Source organism: Ranitomeya variabilis, chromosome 3 (assembly GCF_051348905.1).
Source record: "Ranitomeya variabilis isolate aRanVar5 chromosome 3, aRanVar5.hap1, whole genome shotgun sequence".
Lineage (NCBI taxonomy): Eukaryota > Metazoa > Chordata > Amphibia > Anura > Dendrobatidae > Ranitomeya > Ranitomeya variabilis.
Window position 1 is genome coordinate 725,096,312 of NC_135234.1, and position 25,601 is coordinate 725,121,912.

The following is a 25,601-nucleotide window of genomic DNA, read 5'->3' on the forward strand; positions in this document are numbered from 1 at the left end:
CACAGGACTTTTTTGCTGCTTTTTTTTGCTGCTTTTTTTTATGCTAATTTTCAGCTGCTTTTTACAGAACCAGTAAAGCCTATGAGATTTCAGAAATCTCATGCACACACGTTGGTTTTTTGTTTGATCAGTTTTTTCTGCTTTGCTGCTTTTTTTGGACATAGGGCATGTCACTTCTTTCAGCGTTTTTGCTGCGTTTTTGCAGCGTTTTTTCACCCATTGACTTGAATGGGTGATGAAAAAAACGCTGCAAAAACGCTGAAAAAACGCATGTAGCATTATTTGCTGCTTTTTTTGTGCAGAAAATCATGGCCAGCAGGAAGGGATCTCACAGCCAAGAGCTTAGGGGTGTGGTTAGTGAGGTGTGAAGAGCCATTGTGAGCCATTGTGAGGTGTGAAGAGCCATTGTGAGGTGTCCTGATTGTGATCTATTGTGAGGGAGTTCCTGGTAGTGAGGTGTGAAGAGCCATTGTGAGCCATTGTCAGGTGTGAAGAGCCATTGTGAGGTGTCCTGATTGTGATCTATTGTGAGGGAGTTCCTGGTAGTAAGGTGTGAAGAGCCATTGTGAGCCATTGTCAGGTGTGAAGAGCCATTGTGAGGTGTCCTTTTCTAACAAATTAAATGACCAGGTAGTAGGTAAATACTAGTGATGTGAACGTGCTCTGATAACGTGTTATGTGAGCGTGCTTGAGTACTAACTGAGTGTCTTTGGTGTAGTCATCAAACATGTTTGATTCACCATATACCACAAAAAAAGCATGAAAAAAAACGCACCAAAAACGCACAAAAAACGCACCATAAAAACGCACAAAAAACGCACCTATAAGCAGCTGAAAATTAGCATAAAAAAAAGCAGCAAAAAAAAAGCAGCAAAAAAGTCCTGTGTGAACGTACCCTGAGATTGTTTTTTCGTGACATATTGGGCTTCATGTTAGTGGTAAATTTAGGTCGATAATTTCTGAGTTTATTTGTGAAAAAAACGGAAATTTGGCAAAAATTTTGAAAATTTCGCAATTTTCACATTTTGAATTTTTATTCTGTTAAACCAGAGAGTTATGTGACACAAAATAGTTAATAAATAACATTTCCCACATGTCTACTTTACATCAGCACAATTTTGGAAACAAATTTTTTTTTTGCTAGGAAGTTATAAGGGTTAAAATTTGACCAGTGATTTCTCATTTTTACAACAAAATTTACAAAACCATTTTTTTTAGGGACCACCTCACATTTGAAGTCAGTTTGAGGGTTCTATATGGCTGAAAATACCCAAAAGTGACACCATTCTAAAAACTGCACCCCTCAAGGTGCTCAAAACCACATTCAAGAAGTTTATTAACCCTTCAGGTGTTTCACAGCAGCAGAAGCAACATGGAAGTAAAAAATGAACATTTAACTTTTTAGTCACAAAAATGATCTTTTAGCAACAATTTTTTATTTTCCCAAGGGTAAAAGGAGAAACTGGACCACGAACGTTGTTGTCCAATTTGTCCTGAGTACGCTGATACCTCATATGTGGGGGTAAACCACTGTTTGGGCGCACGGCAGGGCTCGGAAGGGAAGGAGCGCCATTTGACTTTTTGAATGAAAAATTGGCTCCAATCTTTAGCGGACACCATGTCGCATTTGGAGAGCCCCCGTGTGCCTAAACATTGGAGCTCCCCCACAAGTGACCACATTTTGGAAACTAGACCCCCCAAGGAACTTATCTAGAAGCATAGTGAGCACTTTAAACCCCCAGGTGCTTCACAAATTGATCCGTAAAAATGAAAAAGTACTTTTTTTTCACAAAAAAATTATTTTACACATAATTTTTTCATTTTCACATGGGCAACAGGATAAAATGGATCCTAAATTTTGTTGGGCAATTTCTCCTGAGTACACCAATACCTCACATGTGGGGGTAAACCACTGTTTGGGCACATGGTAAGGCTCAGAAGGGAAGGAGCGTCATTTGACTTTTTGAATGAAAAATTATCTCCATCGTTAGCGGACACCATGTCGCGTTTGGAAAGCCCCTGTGTGCCTAAACATTGGAGCTCCTCCACAAGTGACCCCATTTTGGAAACTAGACCCCCCAAGGAACTCATCTAGAGGCATAGTGAGCACTTTAAACCCCCAGGTGCTTCACAAATTGATCCGCAAAAATGAAAAAGTACTTTTTTTTCACACAAAATTTCTTTTAGCCTCAATTCTTTCATTTTCACATGGGCAACAGGATAAAATGGATCCTAAAATTTGTTGGGCAATTTCTCCTGAGTATGCCGATACCTCATATGTGGGGGTAAACCACTGTTTGGGTGCACGGCAAGGCTCGGAATGGGAGTAGTGACGTTTTGGAATGCAGACTTTGATGGAATGGTCTGCGGGCATCATGTTACGTTTGCAGAGCCCCTGATATGCCTAAACAGTAGAAACCCCCCACAAGTGACCCCATTTTGGAAACTAGACCCCCCAAGGAACTTATCTAGATGTGTGGTGAGCACGTTCAACCCCCAAGTGCTTCACAGAAGTTTACAACGCAGAGCCGTGAAAATAAAAAATCATTTTTCTTTCCTCAAAAAAGATGTTTTAGCAAGCAATTTTTTATTTTCACAAGGGTAACAGGAGAATTTGGACCCCAATATTTGTTGCCCAGTTTGTTGTGAGTACGCTGATACCCCATATGTGGGGGTAAACCACTGTTTGGGCACACGTCAGGGCTCGGAAGGGAAGTAGTGACATTTGAAATGCAGACTTTGATGGAATGGTCTGCGGGCGTCACATTGCATTTGCAGAGCCCCTGATGTGCCTAAACAGTAGAAACACCCCACAAGTGACCCCATTTTGCAAACTAGACCCCCGAAGGAACTTATCTAGATGTGTAGTGAGCACTTTCAACCCCCAAGTGCTTCACAGAAGTTTATAACGAAGAGCCGTGAAAATAAAAAATAATTGTTCTTTCCTCAAAAATTATGTTTTAGCAAGTAATTTTTTATTTTTGCAAGGGTAACAGGAGAAATTGGACCCCAACAGTTGTTGCCCAGTTTGTCCTGAGTACGCTGGTACCCCAAATGTGGGGGTAAACCACTGTTTGGGCGCACGTCGGGGCTTGGAAGGGCGGGAGCACCATTTGACTTTTTGAACGCAAGATTGGCTGGAATCAATGGTGGCGCCATGTTGCGTTTGGAGACCCCTGATGTGCCTAAACAGTGGAAACCCCTCAATTCTAACTTCAACACTAACCCCAACACACCCCTAATCCTAATCCCAACTGTAGCCATAACCCTAATCACAACCCTAACCCCAACACACCCCTAACCACAACCCTAACCGCTACACAACCGTAACCCTAATTCCAACCCTAATCCTAACCCTAATCCCAACCGTAACCCTAATCCCAACCCTAACCACAACTGTAACCCCAACACACCCCTAACCCTATCCGTAACCCTAACCACAAGCCTAATCTTAACCCTATTTCAAATCCTAGCCCTAATTCCAACCCTAACTCTAATTCCAACCCTAACCCTAAGGCTATGTGCCCACGTTGCGGATTCGTGTGAGATTTTTCCGCACGATTTTTGAAAAATCTGCAGGTAAAAGGCACTGCGTTTTGCCTGCGGATTTACAGCAGATTTCCAGTGTTTTTTTGTGCGGATTTCACCTGCGGATTCCTATTGAGGAACAGGTGTAAAACGCTGCGGAATCCGCACAAAGAATTGACATGCTGCGGAAAATACAATGCAGCGTTTCTGCACGGAATTTTCCGCACCATGGGCACAGCGGATTTGGTTTTCCTTAGGTGTACATGGTACTGTAAACCTGATGGAAAACTGCTTCGAATTCGCAGCGGCCAATCCGCTGCGGATCCGCGGCCAATCCGCTGCCAATCCGCTGCGGATCCGCGGCCAATCCGCTGCAGATCCGCGGCCAATCCGCTGCGGATCCGCGGCCGATCCGCTGCCGATCCGCTGCCGATCCGCTGCCGATCCGCGGCCGATCCGCTGCCGATCCGCAGCCGATCCGCTGCCGATCCGCGGCCGATCCGCTGCCGATCCGCGGCCGATCCGCTGCTGATCCGCGGCCGATCCGCTGCCGATCTGCGGCCGATCCGCTCTGTGTGCACATGCCATAACCCTACCCCTAACCCTAACCCTACCCGTAACCCTAACCCTACCCCTAACCCTACCCCTAGTTCTAACCCTAGTTCTAACCCTAACCCTAGTGGAAAAAGAAAAAAAAATATTTTCTTTATTTTATTATTGTCCCTACCTATGGGGGTGATAAAGGGGGGGTTTATTTATTATTTTTTTATTTTGATCGCTGTGGTAGAACCTACCACAGCGATCAAAATGTACTTGTAACGAATCTGCCAGCCGGCAGATTCTTTGGGCGCACTGAGCATGCGCCCGCCATCTTGGAAGATGGCGGCGCCCAGGGAGAAGACGGACCGACTTCGGGAGGATCGGTAAGTATGAGGGGATGGTGGGGGGGTGGATCGGAGCACAGGGGGGGGGGGGATTGGAGGACGGGGGGAGCGGACAGGAGCACGGGGGAGCGGACAGGAGCACGGGGGAGCGAACAGGGGGACGGAGGGGGGTACCGGACAGAACGGAGGACTGGGGAGGAGATCGGGGGTGGTGGGGGGGGCCAGAACATGATTTCCAGCCATGGCAGATGCTATTGCAGCATCGGCCATGGCTGGATTGCAATATTTCACCATTTTCATAGGTGAAATATTGCAAATTGCTCTGATTGGCTTTTGCACTTTCAACAGCCAATCAGAGCGATCGTAGCCACGTGGGGGCAAAGCCACCCCCCCTAGGCTGAAGTACAACTCCCCCTCTCCCTGCAGATCGGGTAAAATAGGAATTAACCCTTTCACCCGATCTGCAGGGATGCGATCATTCCATGACGCCACATAGGCGTCATGGGTCGGGAAGGGGTTAACACATGGAAACTGACCCGTGTGTATATACTGAAATTAAGCAGCATAGCAATTTCTGATGCAGAAAAAGCAGAAACAGATTTTTTTTTTTTTAAAGAGAATATATCAGTAGGTATGTAATCTGAAGAGAGCATGCTGTAGGTGTTGAAACACAGAGTTCAGCAATGCCTCTGTTATCAAGCTCCGTGATTTTGTTTGCTTGCAATGATTGATTTAGCACCAGGAGCTTATCATTGTTGGGACACAGCAGCTCTGTGCATGCTAGTATGACTCCGCCCCCCTCCTGTGATAGGAAGCTCACTGTCTATGGATATTGTATATACAGAACCTGATATGGGCGGAGTCAGCTGTGGTATGGGCAGGGCCATCTTCCTCAGCTCTGCTGTATTGCTAATTCTGAAAACTCTGATGTCAGAACAGCTGCAGCCAGTAATCATTGGATTCAGCTTCTCTTTGCCTACATCAGGCTGCTCTCAGATGAGGTAGCAAAAACCTGCTGACAGATTCCCTTTCAAAGGGCAATCTCCAATATCTGGTGCAGATTTCCATATATTTTTTTTTCTGCAAGAATTCGGATACTGGTAAAAGTATCATTAATATGTTTTTTTTTTTTTTCGAATATGCTTTCATTTTCTATAATTGATATTTTCTTTACATAATTGTTGCTTGAACTGCAGTTTTAAAAATGACTTTACAGGACCACATAAGCCATAAAAAAGCAACCCACTGGCCCACAATTTCAGTGCTGTAATGTCACAAGTCTGTCACCATTCACACTACGGCGTTGGTGACTTAGCGTTTGGTGTGTATGTTCTGCACACGTGCCAGGGGATTATACTGGCACATACTGTATGCTGAACAGGTCAATAAACCCCTATACTATGGATGCCAAGGTTATATCATTGTACCTTTCACTAGGCACACATACCTTGGCATAGATTTTTATTTTTTTTTTTAGTTACACTGTATTAGATGGAGTTTAGATGGCCGTATTTCAAGGTCCAACACAATGCCGGTGTTGACCTGAACTTACAGCTTCATAGACACATATGACATTATACGTTTGGGTGGGAAACACATGGTCTATCTAGGCAATGAGGTCTGTATATGGATAGATCACCAGACTGGCCTAAGAAAGATAAATCTGGTGATCTTTTCCATGTATCTAGTATTCTTTTTAATTTAATTGTAGTGTGTTCAGGATGTATGTAACTGTATGGCAAGGGAAGCATAAACATCATGTGAGCAGAGCCTAAAGGTGGCCATGCACATTAGATAAATGATGGAGGAACTGGCTGATTTCAGCAGGACTGGCCCATCATCTAATGTGTATAACGATGACTCTGTGGCAGATGTTGGGCTTTTATTGCAGTTATTTATTCCTATAACTATATAAAGTGTATGGCCAAAAGCTGAGATCTTATGATAAAGGGGAAAAAAGCTTCTACAAATGAGTAATGTACAGCAGTATCCTTACCCGTATCAGCTAAAACATGCACAGGCTTTTAACTAGAAGAAGCAGTAGATTTAGCAGAACATGGAATTTGTATCTTCTAAAGAAAATATAACAATAAGTGAGTAGGTGTCGGGGGCAATAAATCAGATAAGCCTCTGCCCCGAACAGTAGCGTAAGAGTGAGCAGAACATATACAACCTACAGCTCCTCCATCCTCGTAATGGAACTTTTCCTACACAACCATAATTTGTAAGAGCTATTGCCGACCAGGGTGTAATTCTTTTTACCTAAATTTCCTGTCAAATTTCTTCTTAGGAGACGAGGCTGAGAAGACGCGGGAGTTCACGTATCTACCTGCATGATTTAGTGCAGTAAGTAGGTGAAACGCTAAATATTCGGACGCAAAAATGTCTCCAAATAAGTCTGTAAAATGCAATAAATCCTGGGCAGGAAGGAGAAGGAATAAGGGGTCCTTTTTCTTACCTGCCCCATGATAGGATTATCAATTAAGACCTGAACTTTGTTTGATCCTGGTCCTCAGCACAGGAGAGGCTTTTCAGAAGCGATTGAGCAGGCGCAGCTGTTGCGCCCGCATGATTAACAACGATTTACACATACAGGATTGTGCGGCTCCACATCCCGCCAATGACGTGTGTAAATTCAGTTTGCGTTTGGTGAAGTGATGTAAAGTTTCTGTAGAAACAAGGATATTATCCTTTAAAGAGAATCCGTTAGTAGGATTTTTCTACCCCATCTGAGAGCAGCCTGATGTAGGGAAGGAGAAGCTGAATCCAATGATGTATCACTTAGATTACGGTCTGCAGCCATTCTGACACCATCAGAGTTTTTGCATTTAGCAATGAAGCAGAGCTGAGGAAGCTGCCTCCGCCCACCCCAGGCTCTCAGTGTACAACCTCCATAGACAGTGAGCTGCTCATCACATAAGGGGGCGGAGTCAGACTAGAATTCATGACACGCCCTAGTCCAGTATTAATAAGCTCCTGTTGCTAAACCAATCATTGCAAGCAAACAAATCCACAGAGCTTGAGAAGAGAGGCATCGCTGAAATCTGTGTCTTAACCCCTACAGCATGATGTCTTCATATTACACAGGAAAAACCTGCTGACCGATTCCATTTAATAAATATATCTATGGTGTATGCAAGGCGAGGGCTACACAGCACATATGTCAGAGCTGTAGGCAGGAGTTCCTGCACCCTGGCCAACGGGTTCAGTCTACTGCCCCCACCCTATATGTAAATACACCAGGCTGGTTGGCGCCCTCCTACCATGAAACCCTTTACCTGGAAAAATTCCTTTTAAGCTCAGTTCACAGAAGGTCAGCACTTTTGCTGTGGATTGTCTGTGCAGAATTCCACACTGAAAATCCAGAAGCGTGCACATTTTAGGGTAGGATGAGGATTTTCAGAATGAATTACGCTTGGCGTATTTATTTTACAATTTTGCTTTGGATTAAAGGGAACCTGTTAGGTCAAATAACACTATTAACCTATAGATATAGGGATAATCTGCAGGTTAATATCGATATGAAGGTGCCCGGTCCCTGTGCTGGGGAGAAAATTAACTTTATTCCCTCTGGCAGCCGCTGGCTTTCAGTTATATGCACAGAGTGGCAGTTTAAGCATGGACCGGCACTGACTGACAGCCGGCTCTGCAGTGATGAACGTTAATCTTCTCCCAGTAGCAGCACTTTCAGTTGTACAGCCCAAGCACCTTCATAACGCTATTAACCTGCAGTTTAATCCTCTATCTGCAGGTTACTAGTGTTATCTGACCTGACAGGTTCCCTTTAAGAGCTGTGTTAAATGCCCAAATGTCCTTACCACCTTACCTTGAAAAACTCCTTTTTGTCAACCTGGTCGTTGTCGTCAGTGTCCAGCATCTGAAATGCAATTTGGAATCCAGTTTCTGGTTCTGAAACAATTTATAAGCATTGGAGTTAGTTACATAAAAAATAAATAAAAAATAAAATAAAAACATTTAAAAGATCTCAAACAGTCACAAATATATTAAATATTATAGTATAATGCACAGCTAGGACCCTCACCGATCCTGAGAATGGCGATCTATAAAGCCCGGTCTGAATGGAGAGGGGCCAGACATGTTCACCACCACGGCCGATGCTGGGACACTATGTCCGTCAGACGGGGCTCTTCCTGAGCTTAACTCTTGTGATCAGTGGGGATCTCCGCTATCAGACCACCACCATAAGTTATCACTTACCCAACGTAATAATGGCAGATACAGGCTCTCCTTGTCGCTGTAGAGAGTCTTGGGGCCAATTCAGACGTAAGTTTATCTCGTGTGAGTTTTTCCGTGTTTTTCGTGGATAGATCTCATACCTAATATTGTCCATGTCCGTGTATTTTTTCTGACCGAACAATCCGCATAAAATCATGGAGACTTGGCCAACTGTGATCTGAGATTCAGATTAATCTCATCAATGCCTGTCAATTGGTCTATGAATAAGAAAAAGTTTTTCACGGACAGTTTGATGGATGTTGAGAAACCTCCACCATTTTTTTATGTTCATCTGAGAAAAACTCATGAAACTTGGATCAAAGTCCGATGGTATAAACTGACCAAACTCGGATAAAAAAACCCCCACTGATGAAACTTATTTTCTTGCATGAGCAAATCAGTGCGATGTCTGTATGCTCACTGCAGGAAAAAAGTATGAGCATTTAGAAGAAAAGCCTAGTGTACAGGTAGCTATCCTGCAAGTCAATATCCGACCCTTTAATGAGTCGTGAAACCTGATAGATATCAGACAAACTAAAGAGGAACATTCACAGAGGGTGGTTTTGGAGGCTTTTCGGTACTGGTGAACTGGGTGAGATTAGGCACTGGTGCTCCTTCTGGAGGAGAGCTGGTCTGCACAGGAATCCTACTGTAGTGGTAGGGTCATTATGGTATTAGTCACGGTAAATATTGGCGCCCCATCCACCGGGATAGAACAATTTAAAGTGATGTTGGGTTAGGAAAACAGTATTGGGGACAGTGGGGTGTACTGTTTTATAATGATCACCTTCACCCTTTTGCAAAATGAACCAACCAGGGCTGGGCTTCATCTCTCATTAAAGCAGCATTAGTCTCCTCTGACATACATGTACACCTATGCAGATGAAAAATTATAAAGCGAAACATACATGGACCGTGTATCTGCTGATGCAAAGAAAATGCTAGAAAATCATAGTGGCAGATGGTTTAACACAGGTTGTATTTTAGGGAACCTGACAGCTGATTAATGCTTCCTGAGCTATGGGCGTCGTGAATCCGGGGTCAGCTGGATGATGGCAGTCATGTATGTTTATGGCTGGGTTCACCTTGCTTACGTCTGAAGCAAAGGATTTGGACGTTTGCGCTGACGGGTTATTGACCGTAAAGTAGCAGACGGAGTCACTGTGTGTTCGGTCGGACATAATTTTCGCCTATTTGAGGAAGGGTCAAATAGGCGGATGCAACTAAAAATCAGGGCTGTAGAGTCGTAGCCCATTCTGGTGGAGTCGAAGTAGGTGTCATGGAAATTGAGGAGTCAGTCGGCTAACCAATTCCACAGCCCTGGCAAGGCTGTGGAGTTGGAGTCCATTTTGATGGAGTCGGAGTTATGGAAATTGAGGAGTCTGAGTCGGAGGTTTGGATTACCGACTCCACAGTCCTGCTAAAAATGATGTCCAAATTAGGAGCCCGTGGCTCCGTCTGTATCATTACAGTCAAAAATCAGCACAAACATCCGAATCCAGTTTTCTAGGGCTTCAGACGTAAGCTCTGACTGTAGACTAAACCGCAATGTGAACCCGGCCTTAGTGGTGAGGGACGATGAGAACAGGGATGGCTGCTCCAAGAAAGTAGGTCCTCAGCGACTTCTCTCCACCTAGACTGACTGGTCTCTTCTTATGTGGGTATATAGGGAGAGACCGGTCAGTCTAGGGGAGCGGAGCGGGGAGAAGCCGCCGTTGCAGCGTAATATGTACATAGCAGTAATAACCAAGCCGGTCTTTAATTCATGCTGCTTGCGGTTAAAACAGCAAGAATCGGCCGTCAGGTTACCTATATATTTCATCAATTTGCTTACCATTGAGGAAAAAAGAGATCTAGATGATGCCATCTGGATACAAAGTACTTGCACTGGCATTTGATCACTATTGATCCTGCAAGATCAATTGCTCCAAATCGATCATCAATACCTGATGTGTGTTGCTAGCTTAAAAAAACAAAAACAAAACCCACAGAAAACGCCTCAAACCCCATTAATGTTCAATAATAGATATCAGATACCAAATGTCATCTTTCCAATTACAAATATGACTGCACATTTCTGGTGGTTAAACATAGAGGTTGAGAAAGCCGATGCCAGAACATTTCTCATTCTGAAACGATTCTTGTTTTCCTAAATCTCCTATTTCTGCCCCTAAACCCGAGGTCCTGATATACTAATGCACCAGACAATGACACTTCACACCACCCGGAGTTGAGAATGGCATTTAATACTGGAACATTTTAATATTCAAGGACACTTAGCACATCTCACTGACGTTATCTAGTGCGAAAGGTTGATCCGGAGCTTCCATTACTTCTCCTACACCCGGCGTTAGTCTAGGGTTCATCAGAAGAGGAGCGAACTCTTTGTAAAATGACCCCTAAGTGGGAGCCAGAAATTAAGAGCTGTTGGACTGTCCGACGTAAAGATCGCACTCTCTGGAAAATGAATTTTTCATGATGGAATGTTGTTCTAAGATCTGGCAGATATTGCTTGTATTCTGATGCCTCCTGAGCTAAGTGGAGTGGATCGGTATGAAATATAATTCCTCCGCACAGACAGAAGATGTTTGTTTCTGACAGGGGGCTTGTAATCTCTTACAAAGGCATGAATAGAGGAAAGTACAATGTCTCTCAGAGAAGGAGGACACCAAGGAGAAGGGGCATCTGTGGCATCCAGATGATGGTCCCCCTCGCCCTGTATGAATGATGCTTTCAATTTATTCCAAGATGATTGCAAAATGTCACAGCGTGGATGGTTTTCCAAGATAAACCCTCTTGCCTATGGGAAAGTTAGGGACCATGAATCGGAACCATCTATCCATCCACGTGCCGATGGGACGCCGCACAGGACTAAATAATAGGCTTAAGAATCATCTCAATGGTTTCATTACAGAGGTACAAGAAGGTCTTAATTTTTTCATTTTTTACTAAACAAAATAGTACAAATTATTACAGGAATAAACATGTAAAACATATTAGTAATTATGGCAATTCTTGAGGTTGTTCTGTTTAAAGAGGTTGTCCAAGACTCAGATAGTGATGCCGTATAATTCAGACAGGTCATCATTATCAGATTCAGGGGTGGACACAGGAGTCCAAGTAGTAAGGGGACCCATTTGCACCAGAAAATCTGGTGGAGGTTTGCATTATGATGAGCTATTGGACTGGACAGGGCCCAAATACTGCTCTAGCACGGGGGCCCTCTTCTATCTCTGTGGCGGACAGTGATCAGATTTATGGGGGTTCGACACCTGGCACCTGGAAGTACACAGTGTATGGTGGCGGGACACCAAGGCTCCACAGTGTAGTGTCCATTGCTAGGTACTGCAGCTCGGATCACATTCACTTCAACGGAAGCAGAGTTGGCACACTTGAGATCAGCCACTACACAGTGTATGGTGGCGGGACACTAAGGCTCCACACACGGTGTAGTGGCCACTCCTAGGTACTGCAGCGTGGATCACATTCACTAGAGCTGGCGCACCTGAGACTACCCAGTACGCAGTGTATGGTGGCGGGACACCAAGGCGCCACACACAGTGTAGTGGCCACTCCTAGGTACTACAGCTCGGATCACATTCACTTCAACGGAAGCAGAGTTGGCACACTTGAGATCAGCCACTACACAGTGTATGGTAGCGGGACACCAAGGCGCCACACACGGTGTAGTGGCCACTCCTAGGTACTGCAGCGTGGATCACATTCACTAGAGCTGGCACACATGAGACCAGCCACTACACAGTGTATGGTGGCGAAACACCAAGGCTCCACACACGGTGTAGTGGCCACTCCTAAGTACTACAGCTTGGATAAAATTCATTACAGCTGGCGCACCTGAGATTAGCCACTATGCAGTGCATGTTGGCGGGACACCAAGGCTCCACACACGGTGTAGTGGCCACTCCTAGGTACTGCAGATCGTATCACATTCACTAGAGCTGGCACACATGAGACCAGCCACTACACAGTGTATAGTGGCGGGACACCAAGGCGCCATACACGGTGTAGTGGCCACTCCTAGGTGCTGCAGCTCGGATCACATTCACTAGAGCTGGCGCATCGGAGATCAGCCACTATGCAGTGTATGGTGGCGGGACACCAAGGCTCCACAAACAGTGTAGTGGCCACTCCTAGGTACTGCAGCTCAGATCACATTCACTAGAGCTGGCGCTCCCGAGATCAGCCACTATGCAGTGTATGGTGGCGGGACACCAAGGCGCCACACACGGTGTAGTGGCCACTCCTAGGTACTACAGCTCAGATCACATTCACTAGAGCTGGCGCACCTGAGATCAGCCACTACACAGTGTATGGAGCCTCAATGTCCCAGCTCTGTACACTAGATATACCCAGTCGCAGAATCCACAAACAGCTGATCAGTGCTGGTGCCGGGTGTTGGACTCACACTGATCCCAAGGATAAGTAATCAATATCTATACCGTGGGAAAACCCTTTTAAAACTATGTGAAATATCATGGAAAATTTGCACTTCACCGTGCCAATTTGCTGCAGAAAAAGTATTTACAGTAAAATTCCATTAATTTGGCATCAATTGGACCTAATGAAGTGCTGGAGACACGGATTTTCTGGATTACTAGGCAATTACACAATAGAATGATAAAAACTGGCGTAGACACGTTCAGACAAAATTCTAATGCACAACCTGCTATCCAGGCCTTCGTGTCAAATCGGTCATTAAACTGCAGCAACAGGTGAAGAATGATCCGATTTTTGGGTTTATGGGATGCTGAATTAGTGAAATTTCATTTTAGTTTTAAAAGAGTTATCCAGGAATTTCGGAAAATGAGAGCAGGAATGTGTTAAAATAATAAAGTAACCAATACTCGCCTCTCCAGGTTTTGTGCCACCGCTTTGGTGATCCCTTCTGATCCAACAAGGATGACGTCGCTTCAATCACTCGCCTCAGTGATCCCGTCATACATGGAAGCGTCACCGCTGACCTCAGCTACTTTTTTAAACAAAGACCCCAAAGATGGCTGGACATTTGGTACATGGCATTTAGGAGCAGTACGTTTTGCCTCTATGGAGACTTCCTAATGGGCTTGGAGAACGTGAAGGTTTGTGTGATCTATGTCTTCAGATCAGATATTTAGTGACCTGCCACACGTGACAAAGGAGACATCTTAGGACAATGCCACGCTGAGCTCACCCGTACGACCCATCCTTCTCCTGTCTATGGAGACTGCTCCGCCGTGCACCAGTTTGCAGCATCTAAATTCAGTAAGAAGGTGGTGTCCATATACATTTGGCCATATAGTGTAGTTTATTGTTTTTTTTCCCCCCCAAGTGACCTGAGACGACAACGAATTCTGGCGCTTGTCTGTATGTAGATCATTATTATTTAATATTGCTGATGCCAACGGTACCAATACCTCTACCTACAGTTTTCACACCCCGGGACATGTTTGGTGCTGTGTTACGAGCAGATGCGGTGCGATTTTCTATTAAATGTACCAAACTGACCAATAGATGGCGACAGACATTTGCTATAAGTCGGTGATCGGCAGCAATCTCAGATCTCCGCAAAGCTTTACTTGCAGCATATGGAATATGAATGCCGCAGGCTAATAAATTAATGTTATCAACTAATATGGAGGAGATTCTTTAAACATTTCCCCTTCAAAATTACTATAATCAAATCTGGAGACCACCCAGACATATGTTTGTGACTAATAACATGTATGTATAATGGTACAATACCTGGGAAATTACACTCTTTGAATATTTCTTTTTTCCTGCCGTATCCATCTAATGTCATAAATATGTAGGCTATTAAATAAATTTATAACGGGAATTTATCACTCCCTTGATGCCAAAAAGTTGAAAATTACGGCGCACACATTATTTGCAACTTTTTCTGCATATTTAAATAAAAAATAAATACACTGTGTGCAGAATTATGAGGCAAGTTGTATTTTGATCCCATGATACTTTTTATACATGTTGTCCTACTCCAAGCTGTTCAGGCTTCAGAGCCAACTACCAATTAAGTAAATCAGGTGATGTGCATCTCTATAATGAGGAGGGGTGTTGTCTAATGACATAAAAACCCTATATAAGGTGTGCTTAATTATTAGGCAACTTCCTTTCCTTTGGCAAAATGGGTCAGAAGAGAGATTTGACGGGCTCTGAAAAGTCCAAAATTGTGAGATGTCTTGCAGAGGGATGCAGCAGTCTTCAAATTGCCAAACTTTTGAAGCGTGATCACCAAACAATCAAACGTTTCATGGCAAATAGCCAACAGGGTCGCAAGAAGCGTGTTGGGTAAAAAAGGCGCAAAATAACTGCCCATGAATTGAGGAAAATCAAGCGTGAAGCTGCCAAGATGCCATTTGCCACTAGTTTTGCCATATTTCAGAGCTGCAACGTTACTGGAGTAACAAAAAAGCACAAGGTGTGCGATACTCCAGGACATGGCCAAGGTAAGGAAGGCTGAAAACGACCACCTTTGAACAAGAAGCATAAGCTAAAACATCAAGACTGGGCCAAGAAGTATCTTAAGACTGACTTTTCAAAGGTTTTATGGACTGATGAAATGAGAGTGACTCTTGATGGGCCAGATGGATGGGCCAGAGGCTGGATCAGTAAAGGGCAGAGAGCTCCACTCCGACTCAGATGCCAGCAAGGTGGAGGTGGGGGACTGGTATGGGCTGGGATCATCAAAGATGAACTTGTGGGACCTTTCCGGGTTGAGGATGGAGTGAAGCTCAACTCCCAGTTTCTGGAAGACAACTTCTTCAAGCAGTGGTACAGGAAGAAGTTGGTATCGTTCAAGAAAAACATGATTTTCATGCAGGACCATGCTCCATCACATGCCTCCAACTACTCCACAGCGTGGCTGGCCAGTAAAGGTCTCAAAGAAAAAAAAATAATGACATGGCCCCCTTGTTCACCTGATCTGAACCCCATAGAGATCCTGTGGTCCCTTATAAAATGTGAGATCTACAGGGAGGGAAAACAGTCCACCTCTCGGAACAGTCTGGGAGGCTGTGGTGGCTGCTGCACGCAATGTTCATCGTAAACAGATCAAGCAACTGACAATCTATGGATGGAGGCTGCCGAGTGTCATCATAAAGAAAGGTGGCTATATTGGTCACTCATTTTTTGGGGTTTTGTTTTTGCATGTGAGAAATGTTTATTTCTAAATTTTGTGCAGTTATATTGGTTTACCTGGTGATAATAAACCAGTGAGATGGGAATATATTTGGTTTTTATTAAGTTGCCTAATACCGTAATTCTGCACAGTAATAGTTACCTGCACAAACAGATATCCTCCTAATATAGCCAAATCTAAAAAAAAAAACACTCCAACTTCCAAAAATATTAAGCTTTAATATTTATGAGTCTTTTGGGTTGATTGAGAACCTAGTTGTTGATAAATAATAAAAAATAATCCTCTAAAATACAACTTGCCTAATAATTCTGCACACAGTGTATATGGGCAGAGCTGTGCAGAGGCGTGCGCTGCCAACTACGGCGTGACGCACTCCCTGGCTGATGTACATTTGATGCTAATAGAGATGCGCTCATAATAAATTAGGTGCATTTTTGTTCCTGCAGCTTTTCATTAAGAAGGGTATATAAAATGCTCATCTTTTTAAAGGGAATCTGTCAGCAGAATTTCACGCCCCAAACTATTTATATGCCCATGTAGCTCTTTCAAAATCAAGTCCAGGAATACCATTACATGGCCAGTCCATTCCCCTTTCAAGGAGAAATCAGCGAACGAGGCTGAAGAGTTATTTGTAGACCTGAAGCCTCCGTCACTCCAGCTCTATTCACCACCCAGCGCCGCCTCCTTCTGCTTGACTGACAGCCACTATACTGTGAGACTTCAGGCTAAAGAGTTGCCAATCAAGCAGAAGGAGAATAGAGCTGGAGTGACAAAGGTTTCAGATCTACCGTAGACATTTGCATATCAACTCAAACGCTGGCTCCTCGGTAATGGAGGAACATCTTTGAAAGAGCTACAAGCGCATATAATTAATAGCTTGGGGAGTAAAATCCTATGGACAGATTCCCTTTAAAATAAAGTGTGCACCCTCTGTCAGCCATCTGCAGTTGAGGGGACACTAAGTGCAAAGCCTGAATGAATAAAACAAAGAAAATTAGGTTTGGTCTTTTGACCCATTTTTATGGAACCTGCCGAACATCTGAGGTATGTAGGGGCTTCCCGACACCCTAGAAAGAATGATATTGGAGTTTCAAAGAACGGTCCTTTTGTTTTCAGGGTTGATAATACCGTCTCCACTGTCATAAATATATGAACGCTTGGCTAACACAAGCGCTCAAGTATATGCGAAAGGCGAAAGTCAGGAGAAAAAGCCATCGTCCAAACAAAAATTTGGACAGTAGCTTTCTCATCCTGTACGTCTCTACTGATCTCAGTGTAATCCACTGTATACAGAGTCCACAACTTCCCCTGAATGCCAATGTAGAGAGCATATAGGATAGGATTTGTTGGAACCTTCTCTTGGAAGAAACCAATCTCCATCTTCCAGTAGTAAAAGATGCAGTAAGGAGGGATATGACTGGTGTCCAAAGAGCAGTCAAGTGCGTGACCAGTTTTATTATGTCATCTTATAGGCAATACCATAATACACCTGGTTTGTATAGTGAAAGTTTAACAGTCATTTTATTTTTTCTTTCATAAATCATTAGGACATATGAAAATAAGAAACTTTGTAATATATATCATAAGATAAATGTGCTTCTCTCTCCTCCTGGTATTCAGGGATAACAGATTTTTAAATTGATGACAGCTGGTGCTTTTAAAGTTCTATGGAGGAGGAAGCTGGACCCAGACAAAGACGTCCTGCTGCAAAGTTCCCTGAAAGGACAGTTACAGAGGGAGGAACTAGAGCCAGATATAAACATCCTGCTGCAAGTTCCCTGAAAGGACAGTAACAGAGGGAGGAGATAGAGCCAGACACAGACATCCTGCTGCAAGTTCTCCTGATAGGACAGTTACAGAGGGAGGAGCTGGAGGCAAACAGACATCCTGCTGCAAGTTCCCAGAAAGGACAGTTACAGAGGGATGAGCTAGAGGCAGGCATAGACATCCTGCTGCAAGTTCTCCAAGTTCCCAGAAAGGACAGGTACAGAGGGAGGAGCTAGAGGCAGACACAGACATCCTGCTGCAAGTTCTCCAAGTTCCCAGAAAGGACAGTTACAGAGGGAGGAGCTAGAGGCAGACACAGACATCCTGCTGCAAGTTCTCCAAGTTCCCAGAAAGGACAGTTACAGAGGGAGGAGCTAGAGGCAGACACAGACATCCTGCTGCAAGTTCTCCAAGTTCCCAGAAAGGACAGTTAAAGAGGGAGGAGCTAGAGGCAGACACAGACATCCTGCTGCAAGTTCTCCAAGTTCCCAGAAAGGACAGTTACAGAGGGAGGAGCTAGAGGCAGACACAGACATCCTGCTGCAAGTTCCAAGAAAGGACAGTTACAGAGGGAGGAACTAGAGCCAGATATAAACATCCCGCTGCAAGTTCCAAGAAAGTGAGATAAAATACAAAATATGGTGGCGCAAAAAATGTCACAAAACTTTACAGCTGCCCGCAGCGACACCGACAGGCTTCCACAAACAGCCTGTAAGAAAATACTAAATGAAAACTGTGTATATACTTAGGCATATACTGGTACGCGCTGGGTAGTGGTAAAAATAAAAAGAAAGTGGGTAAAACAGAGTAATGAGTAAAATTCTCATAAACATGGAGAAATTAGATAAAAATATAGATCAAAGTTTATGCTACTAAAATAGCCCAAAAGGCTGTTAGTTAAATAAGTGGGAGTTAGTTTTCCCTACCTTTACTGATGGCAATTCACACAAATGAGAAGGCCGAGGGTGAGTACGGGGTGCGATAAGGTTTTTTGATCCTAATCGCACCCCGTACTCACCCTCGGCCTCTGTGAGCGGTCACGTGACTGCCTACGTCACGCAGGTCCTGCGCACTATCCGGATCACCGCTTACACTACACGCGGCACCTGTATTGCTGGATCCCCGCTCTTCACTGAGGGTCAGTTCCAGGTGGCTGCTACCGGCCGGGGCAGCCACTAGTTTGGATATACGCACCGCTACCTGGACTCAGCAGGAGAAGAATACACGCATTACTCCAGCCTTCTCATTTGTGTGAATTGCCATCAGTAAAGGTAGGGAAAACTAACTCCCACTTATTTAACTAACAGCCTTTTGGGCTATTTTAGTAGCATAAACTTTGATCTATATTTTTATCTAATTTCTCCATGTTTATGAGAATTTTACTCATTACTCTGTTTTACCCACTTTCTTTTTATTTTTACCACTACCCAGCGTGTACCAGTATATGCCTAAGTATATACACAGTTTTCATCAAGTTCCAAGAAAGGACAGTTACAGAGGGAGGAGCTAGAGGCAGACACAGACATCCTGCTGCAAGTTCCCAGAAAGGACAGTTACAGAGGGGGGAGCTAGAGGCAGACACAGACATCCTGCTGCAAGCTCTCCTCAAAGGACAGTTACAGAGGGGGGAGCTAGAGGCAGACACAAACATCCTGCTGCAAGTTCTCCTGAAAGGACAGTTACAGAGGGAGGAGCTGGAGCCAGACACAGAAATCCTGCTGCAAGTTATCCTGAAAGGACAGTTACAGAGTGAGGAGCTAGTGGCAGACACAGACATCCTGCTGCAAGTTCTCCTGAAAGGACAGTTACAGAGGGAGGAGCTAGAGCCAGACACAGACATCCTGCTGCAAGTTCCCAGAAAGGACAGTTACAGAGGGGGGAGCTAGAGGCAGACACAAACATCCTGCTGCAAGTTCTCCTGAAAGGACAGTTACAGAGGGAGGAGCTAGAGGCAGACAGACATCCTGCTGCAAGTTCTCCTGAAAGGACAGTTACAGAGGGAGGAGCTAGAGCCAGACATAGACATCCAGCTGCAAGGTCTCCTGAAAGGAAATTTACAGAGGGAGGAGCTACAGGCAGACAGACATCCTGCAAGTTCTCCTGAAAGGACAGTTACAGAGGGGGGAGCTAGAGCCAGACACAGACATCCTGCTGCAAGTTCCCAGAAAGGACAGTTACAGAGGGGGGAGCTAGAGGCAGACACAAACATCCTGCTGCAAGTTCTCCTGAAAGGACAGTTACAGAGGGAGGAGCTAGAGGCAGACACAGACATCCTGCTGCAAGTTCTCCTGAAAGGACAGTTACAGAGGGGGGAGCTAGAGCCAGACATAGACATCCTGCTGCAAGTTCCCTGAAAGGACAGTTACAGAGTGAGGAGCTAGTGGCAGATACAGACATCCTGCTGCAAGTTCTCCTGAAAGGACAGTTACAGAGGGAGGATCTAGAGCCATAGACATCCTGCTGCAAGTTCTCCTGAAAGGACAGTTACAGAGAGAGGATCTAGAGCCATAGACATCCTGCTACAAGTTCTCCTGAAAGGACAGTTACAGAGGGAGGAGCTAGAGCCAGACATAGACATCCTGCTGCAAAGTCTCCTAAAAGGACATTTACAGAGGGAGGAACTACTGACAGACAGACATCCTGCAAATTCTTCTGAAAGTGCAGTTACAGAGGGGGAAGCTAGAGCCAGATATAGACATCCTGCTGCAAGTTCCCAGAAAGGACAGTAACAGAGGGACGAGCTAGAGGCCGACACCGATATCCTGCTGCAAGTTCCCAGAAAGGACAGTTACAGAGGGGGGAGCTAGAGGCAGACACAGACATCCTGCTGCAAGTTCCCAGATAGGACAGTTACAGAGGGAGGAGCTAGAGGCAGACAGACATCCTGCTGCAAGTTCTCTGGAAGGACAGTTACAGAGGGAACACAGACATCATGCCGCAAGTTCTCCTGAAAGGACAGCTACAGAGGGAGGAGCTAGAGGCAGACACAGACATCCTGCTGCAAGTTCTCCTGAAAGGACAGCTACAGAGGGAGGAGCTGGAGCCAGACACAGAAATCCTCCTGCAAGTTCTCCTGAAAGGACAGTTACAGAGTGAGGAGCTAGTGGCAGACACAGACATCCTGCTGCAAGTTCTCCTGAAAGGACAGTTACAGACGGAGGATCTAGAGCCATAGACATCCTGCTACAAGTTCTCCTGAAAGGACAGTTACAGAGGGAGGAGCTAGAGCCAGACATAGACATCCTGCTGCAAGGTCTCCTGAAAGGACATTTACAGAGGGAGGAGCTACAGGCAGACAGACATCCTGCAAGTTCTCCTGAAAGGACAGTTACAGAGGGGGGAGCTAGAGCCAGACATAGACATCCTGCTGCAAGTTCCCAGAAAGGACAGTTATAGAGGGAGGAGCTAGAGCCAGACACAGACATCCTGCTGCAAGTTCTCCTGAAAGGACAGCTACAGAGGGAGGAGCTGGAGCCAGACACAGAAATCCTCCTGCAAGTTCTCCTGAAAGGACAGTTACAGAGTGAGGAGCTAGTGGCAGACACAGACATCCTGCTGCAAGTTCTCCTGAAAGGACAGTTACAGACGGAGGATCTAGAGCCATAGACATCCTGCTACAAGTTCTCCTGAAAGGACAGTTACAGAGGGAGGAGCTAGAGCCAGACATAGACATCCTGCTGCAAGTTCTCCTGAAAGGACATTTACAGAGGGAGGAGCTACAGGCAGACAGACATCCTGCAAGTTCTCCTGAAAGGACAGTTACAGAGGGGGGAGCTAGAGCCAGACATAGACATCCTGCTGCAAGTTCCCAGAAAGGACAGTTATAGAGGGAGGAGCTAGAGCCAGACACAGACATCCAGCTGCAAGTTCCCTGAAAGGACAGTTACAGAGGGAGGAGCTAGAGCCAGACATAGACATCCAGCTGCAAGTTTTCCTGAAAGGACAGTTACAGAAGAAGGAGCTAGAAGCAGACACAGACATCCTGCTGCAAGGTCTCCTGAAAGGACAGTTAAGGAGAGTGGGAACCCCACCAATCTAATATTAATGTCCTACCCTAAGGAGAAGACCATTCATTTTTAACCTCCTCATACTACTTTTTTCCATGGTGGAAAGCCAACCCTCAAAATGCATTCTAGGAAGAGGATAAAGAAGTAATCCAGTTATTTAGGAAAATCTTCACGTAACAGGTGGTAATACATCTATGATGCCCGCACATTAAACATAGGCATGGAACAAGTGAATAATGATAAGATAAATAAATCGAGCAGAAAACAGGCCCCTAAACCCGCAGTGATTTATAATGTCTATGATGCATAAATGTCAGGAGTGATGTAATTTGCATGAGTAAATCAGATTAGGTCCAGTCTGGGGAGGCTGTGCTCCTCTCCGCAGTATCCTCACATTCCTGGCTCTTCCTCCCCTTCCACCCTATCTCTACCACTAGCTTATTATATTTATACTTTTACCCTGACTTGTCATATTTGATAAAACTAACCTCCCACGTTCCCTGCCCTGTAGATGTCTATCCATGAGGACGTTACAAGAGACCTTAACACCTCAGAAATAAAACTTTATACAACAATGTGACTTGATCTCTCCGATCTTAACTTGCAGACATAGAATTTGTCCATAGTGAAGTTACTGAAAACTTTCTTACCTCCATAGGTATCCATTATGTTTTATTGAAATCTAACTTATTTTCATTTTTTGTACGCAGAGAGCACTTCTGTACGCAGAGAGCACTTCTGATAGAGCTGCCTTGGTTGATTTTAGACACGTGGTCAGAAAGCCACCAACTTTTTAGCATCCAACCCCTAGTTTTATGAAGGCTCCGATCACAGAGGTTCTGAGCCTCCACTAGGGCAGGAATAGCGCACTATGAAGCGTTGCTACTTTACTGCATACACAAACAACAGCCTGACAATCTGCACCCTGGCACATCGCTACCCTCATATATACACCAGGATCATAGCCCTGGCCAAATGGCAAAATATTGAGTGGACAGATCCACTTTGGGTGGCTCAGAAAATTCTGGGCTCCTTTGTTATCTTTATCATCAGTGCAGTGCAAGAAGCAGAACATAAACCTGAAACACATCATGTTCACCTTCTCATTATAGAGGTGGCATCACTTGAGCCTGGGGAGTCAAGTAACATTATATTAAAGGGAATGTGCCACCAGGTTTTTGCTACCCCATCTGAGAGCAGCATAATATAGGGACAGAGACCTCGATTCCAGCGATGTGTCACTTACTGGGCTGCTTGCTGTCATAGTCATCCAATCCCTGTTTTTTCTGCTGAAGATTTAGCAGTTCCTTGAATGCTGAGCTCTGTATAACCCCGCCCACACCTCTGATTGGCAGATTTCTGCCCCTATATAGTGTACATGGAAAACTGCCAATCAGTGGTGGGGCGGGGTTACACAGAGCTGCAAGAAACTCCACGTGATCCACAATCTCTTTACTTCCCGCAACCTTTCCTTCCTTTCCCTCACTAAAGGTACCGTCCCACTAGGCGATATCGCCAGCGATCCGTGACGTTGCAGCGTCCTGCATAGCGATATCGCTATGTTTGGCACGCAGCAGCGATCTGGATCCTGCTGGGATATCGCTGGTTGCAGGGAGAGTGGACGAACTTTCTTTCGTCGCAACTCTCCCGCTGACATCGCTGGATCGCCGTGTGTGACACCGATCCAGCGATGTCTTCACTGGTATCCATGGTAAACATCGGGTTACTAAGCGCAGGGCCGCGCTTAGTAACCCGATATTTACCATGGATACCATGGTAAAAGTAAAAAAAAAACACTACATACTCACCGTCTGTTGTCCGTCATGTCCCCTGGAGCTTGCCGTACTGACTGTCTCAGCGCCGTCCGGCCGTAAAGCAGAGCCCAGCGGTGAACCTGCAGTAACAGCGGTTCACCGCTGGGCACCGCTGTTACGGCCGGACGGCGCTGAGACACAGTCAGTGCGGCAAGCGCCGAGGGACATGAAGGACGACAGAAGGTGAGTATGTAGTGTTTTTTTTTTTTTACATGGGGACTTCAGCATCGCTGAAGACAGTTTCAGCGATGCCGAAGTCGCTTGGTCGCTGGAGAGAGCTGTCTGTGTGACAGCTCCCCAGCGACCACGCAGCAACTTACCAGCGATCACGTCGCTGGTCGCGATCGCTGGTAAGTTGCTTAGTGTAACGGTACCTTAAGACCTGGCTGACGCCCCCTGACACGGCCTCCCCTGCTGCACTGATTTACGCTGGCCTCCAATTTACCCACACTCCTTGCTCTGGCAACAGACATGTCGGAGGAGTGGATATCCTTTCTAAAAACTGCTCCTTCAACCCTATCCAACCCCCACCCTCCCTTATTTCGAGGTTCACTCTGTCCATGTCTACTCTCCCTCTAATCTCCAAATGGCTGTCATATACCGACCACCGGGCTCAGCCACTGCCTTCATTGACCAATTCTCCACCTGGCTTCTTCACTTCCTCTCTGCTGACATCCCCACCATCATCATGGGTGACTTTAATATCCCTACTGACACCCGCCAGCCAGAAGCCTCCAAACTCCTGTCCCTTACTTTATCTTTTGGACTTACTCAGTGGTCCTCCACAGCCACCCACACAGACGGACATACACTAGACCTCATCTTCACCCGCCTTCTATTCCATATCTAATCTCACTACCTCTCCCTTCCCCCTATCTGACCACCATCTACTCACCTTCTCATCCTTGTGCTCCTCACCCGCCCCGCACGTCCAGCCACTACCACATCCTCGCAGAAACCTCGCATACCTAGACATTCACAGACTCTCAGACTCTCTTCTAACTCTGTCCTCCATATCTTCACTCCACGACATGGACAGCGCCACCACTTTCTGTAACGCTACCCTCACATCAGCCATAGACTCAGTTGCCCCTCTTATGCATGGCAAAGTGTGACGAATCAATAGACAACCCTGGCACAACAATCTCATAAAAAAACTTTGACAAGCATCCAGAGTCGCGGAGCGGCGTTGGAAGAAAACACGCCTGCCAGACGACTTCACCGCTTTCAAACAAGCTACACTTGCCTTCAAATTAGCCCTCACCTCTGCTAAACAGACCTATTTCACAAACTTTGTATCTTCATTATCCTACAACCCAAAACAACTGTTCAGCACATTTAACTCTCTCCTCCACCCACCACTGCCACCTCCAACTACCCTCATCTCTTCCGAAGACTTTGCCACCTACTTCAAAAACAAGATTGCGCAAACAAGGCAAACCTTTACTGTTCCACCCCAAACACTCCATATACCAGACCTCTGCCCTTCCCCAATAACCTCCCTCTCCAACATCACTGAAGGAGAGCTTACTCACCTCCTTTCCAAATTATACCTCACCACCTGTGCACTTGACCCCATCCCTTCCCACCTGCTCCCCAACCTCACCAACATGTTCATTCCAGCCATAACCCATCTCTTCAACCTATCGCTATCTTCTGGTACCTTCCCCTCTGCCTTCAAACATGCCACCATCACACCCATTCTAAAAAAAAACAAACCTTGACCCAACTGCTATGCCCAGCTATCGCCCCATATCACTGCTCCCGTTTGCTTCAAAACTCCTTGAGCAGCATGTCCATGGTCAACTTTCCTCCCACCTCTCATCTCTCTCCTTGACAACCTCAAATCTGGCTTCCGCCCCCACCACTGCACCGAAACTGCCCTGACCAAAATTACTAATGACTTACTCACAGCCAAAGCTAACAGACAGTTCTCCATCCTCCTCCTTCTCGAACTGTCCTCTGACTTCGACACAGTCGACCACTGCCTACTGCTACAGATTCTCTCTTCCCTTGGCATCAAAGACCTTGCCCTGTCCTGGATTGCCTCATACCTTTCCGAACGCACATTTAGCATTTCCCACTCCCACACTACCTCCTCACCCGCCCTCTCTCTGTTGGTGTCCCTCAAGGCTCTGTCCTGGGGCCCCTAATTTTTTCCAGCTATACCCTTGGCCTAGGTCAACTCAAAGTCCCATGGCTTCCAGAA

General features: G+C 45.5%; 1 protein-coding gene across 1 annotated transcript in view; it reads right to left on the minus strand.

The window, feature by feature from the left end:
* The window catches only part of MICU2 (mitochondrial calcium uptake 2), a 303,165-nt gene that overhangs the window by 45,548 nt on the left and 232,016 nt on the right, over positions 1-25,601 (minus strand). Inside the window, exon 6 of the mRNA XM_077298382.1 lies at positions 8,239-8,321. Within this exon, the coding sequence (XP_077154497.1) occupies positions 8,239-8,321 (83 nt within the window). The remainder of the gene's footprint in view (positions 1-8,238; positions 8,322-25,601) is intronic.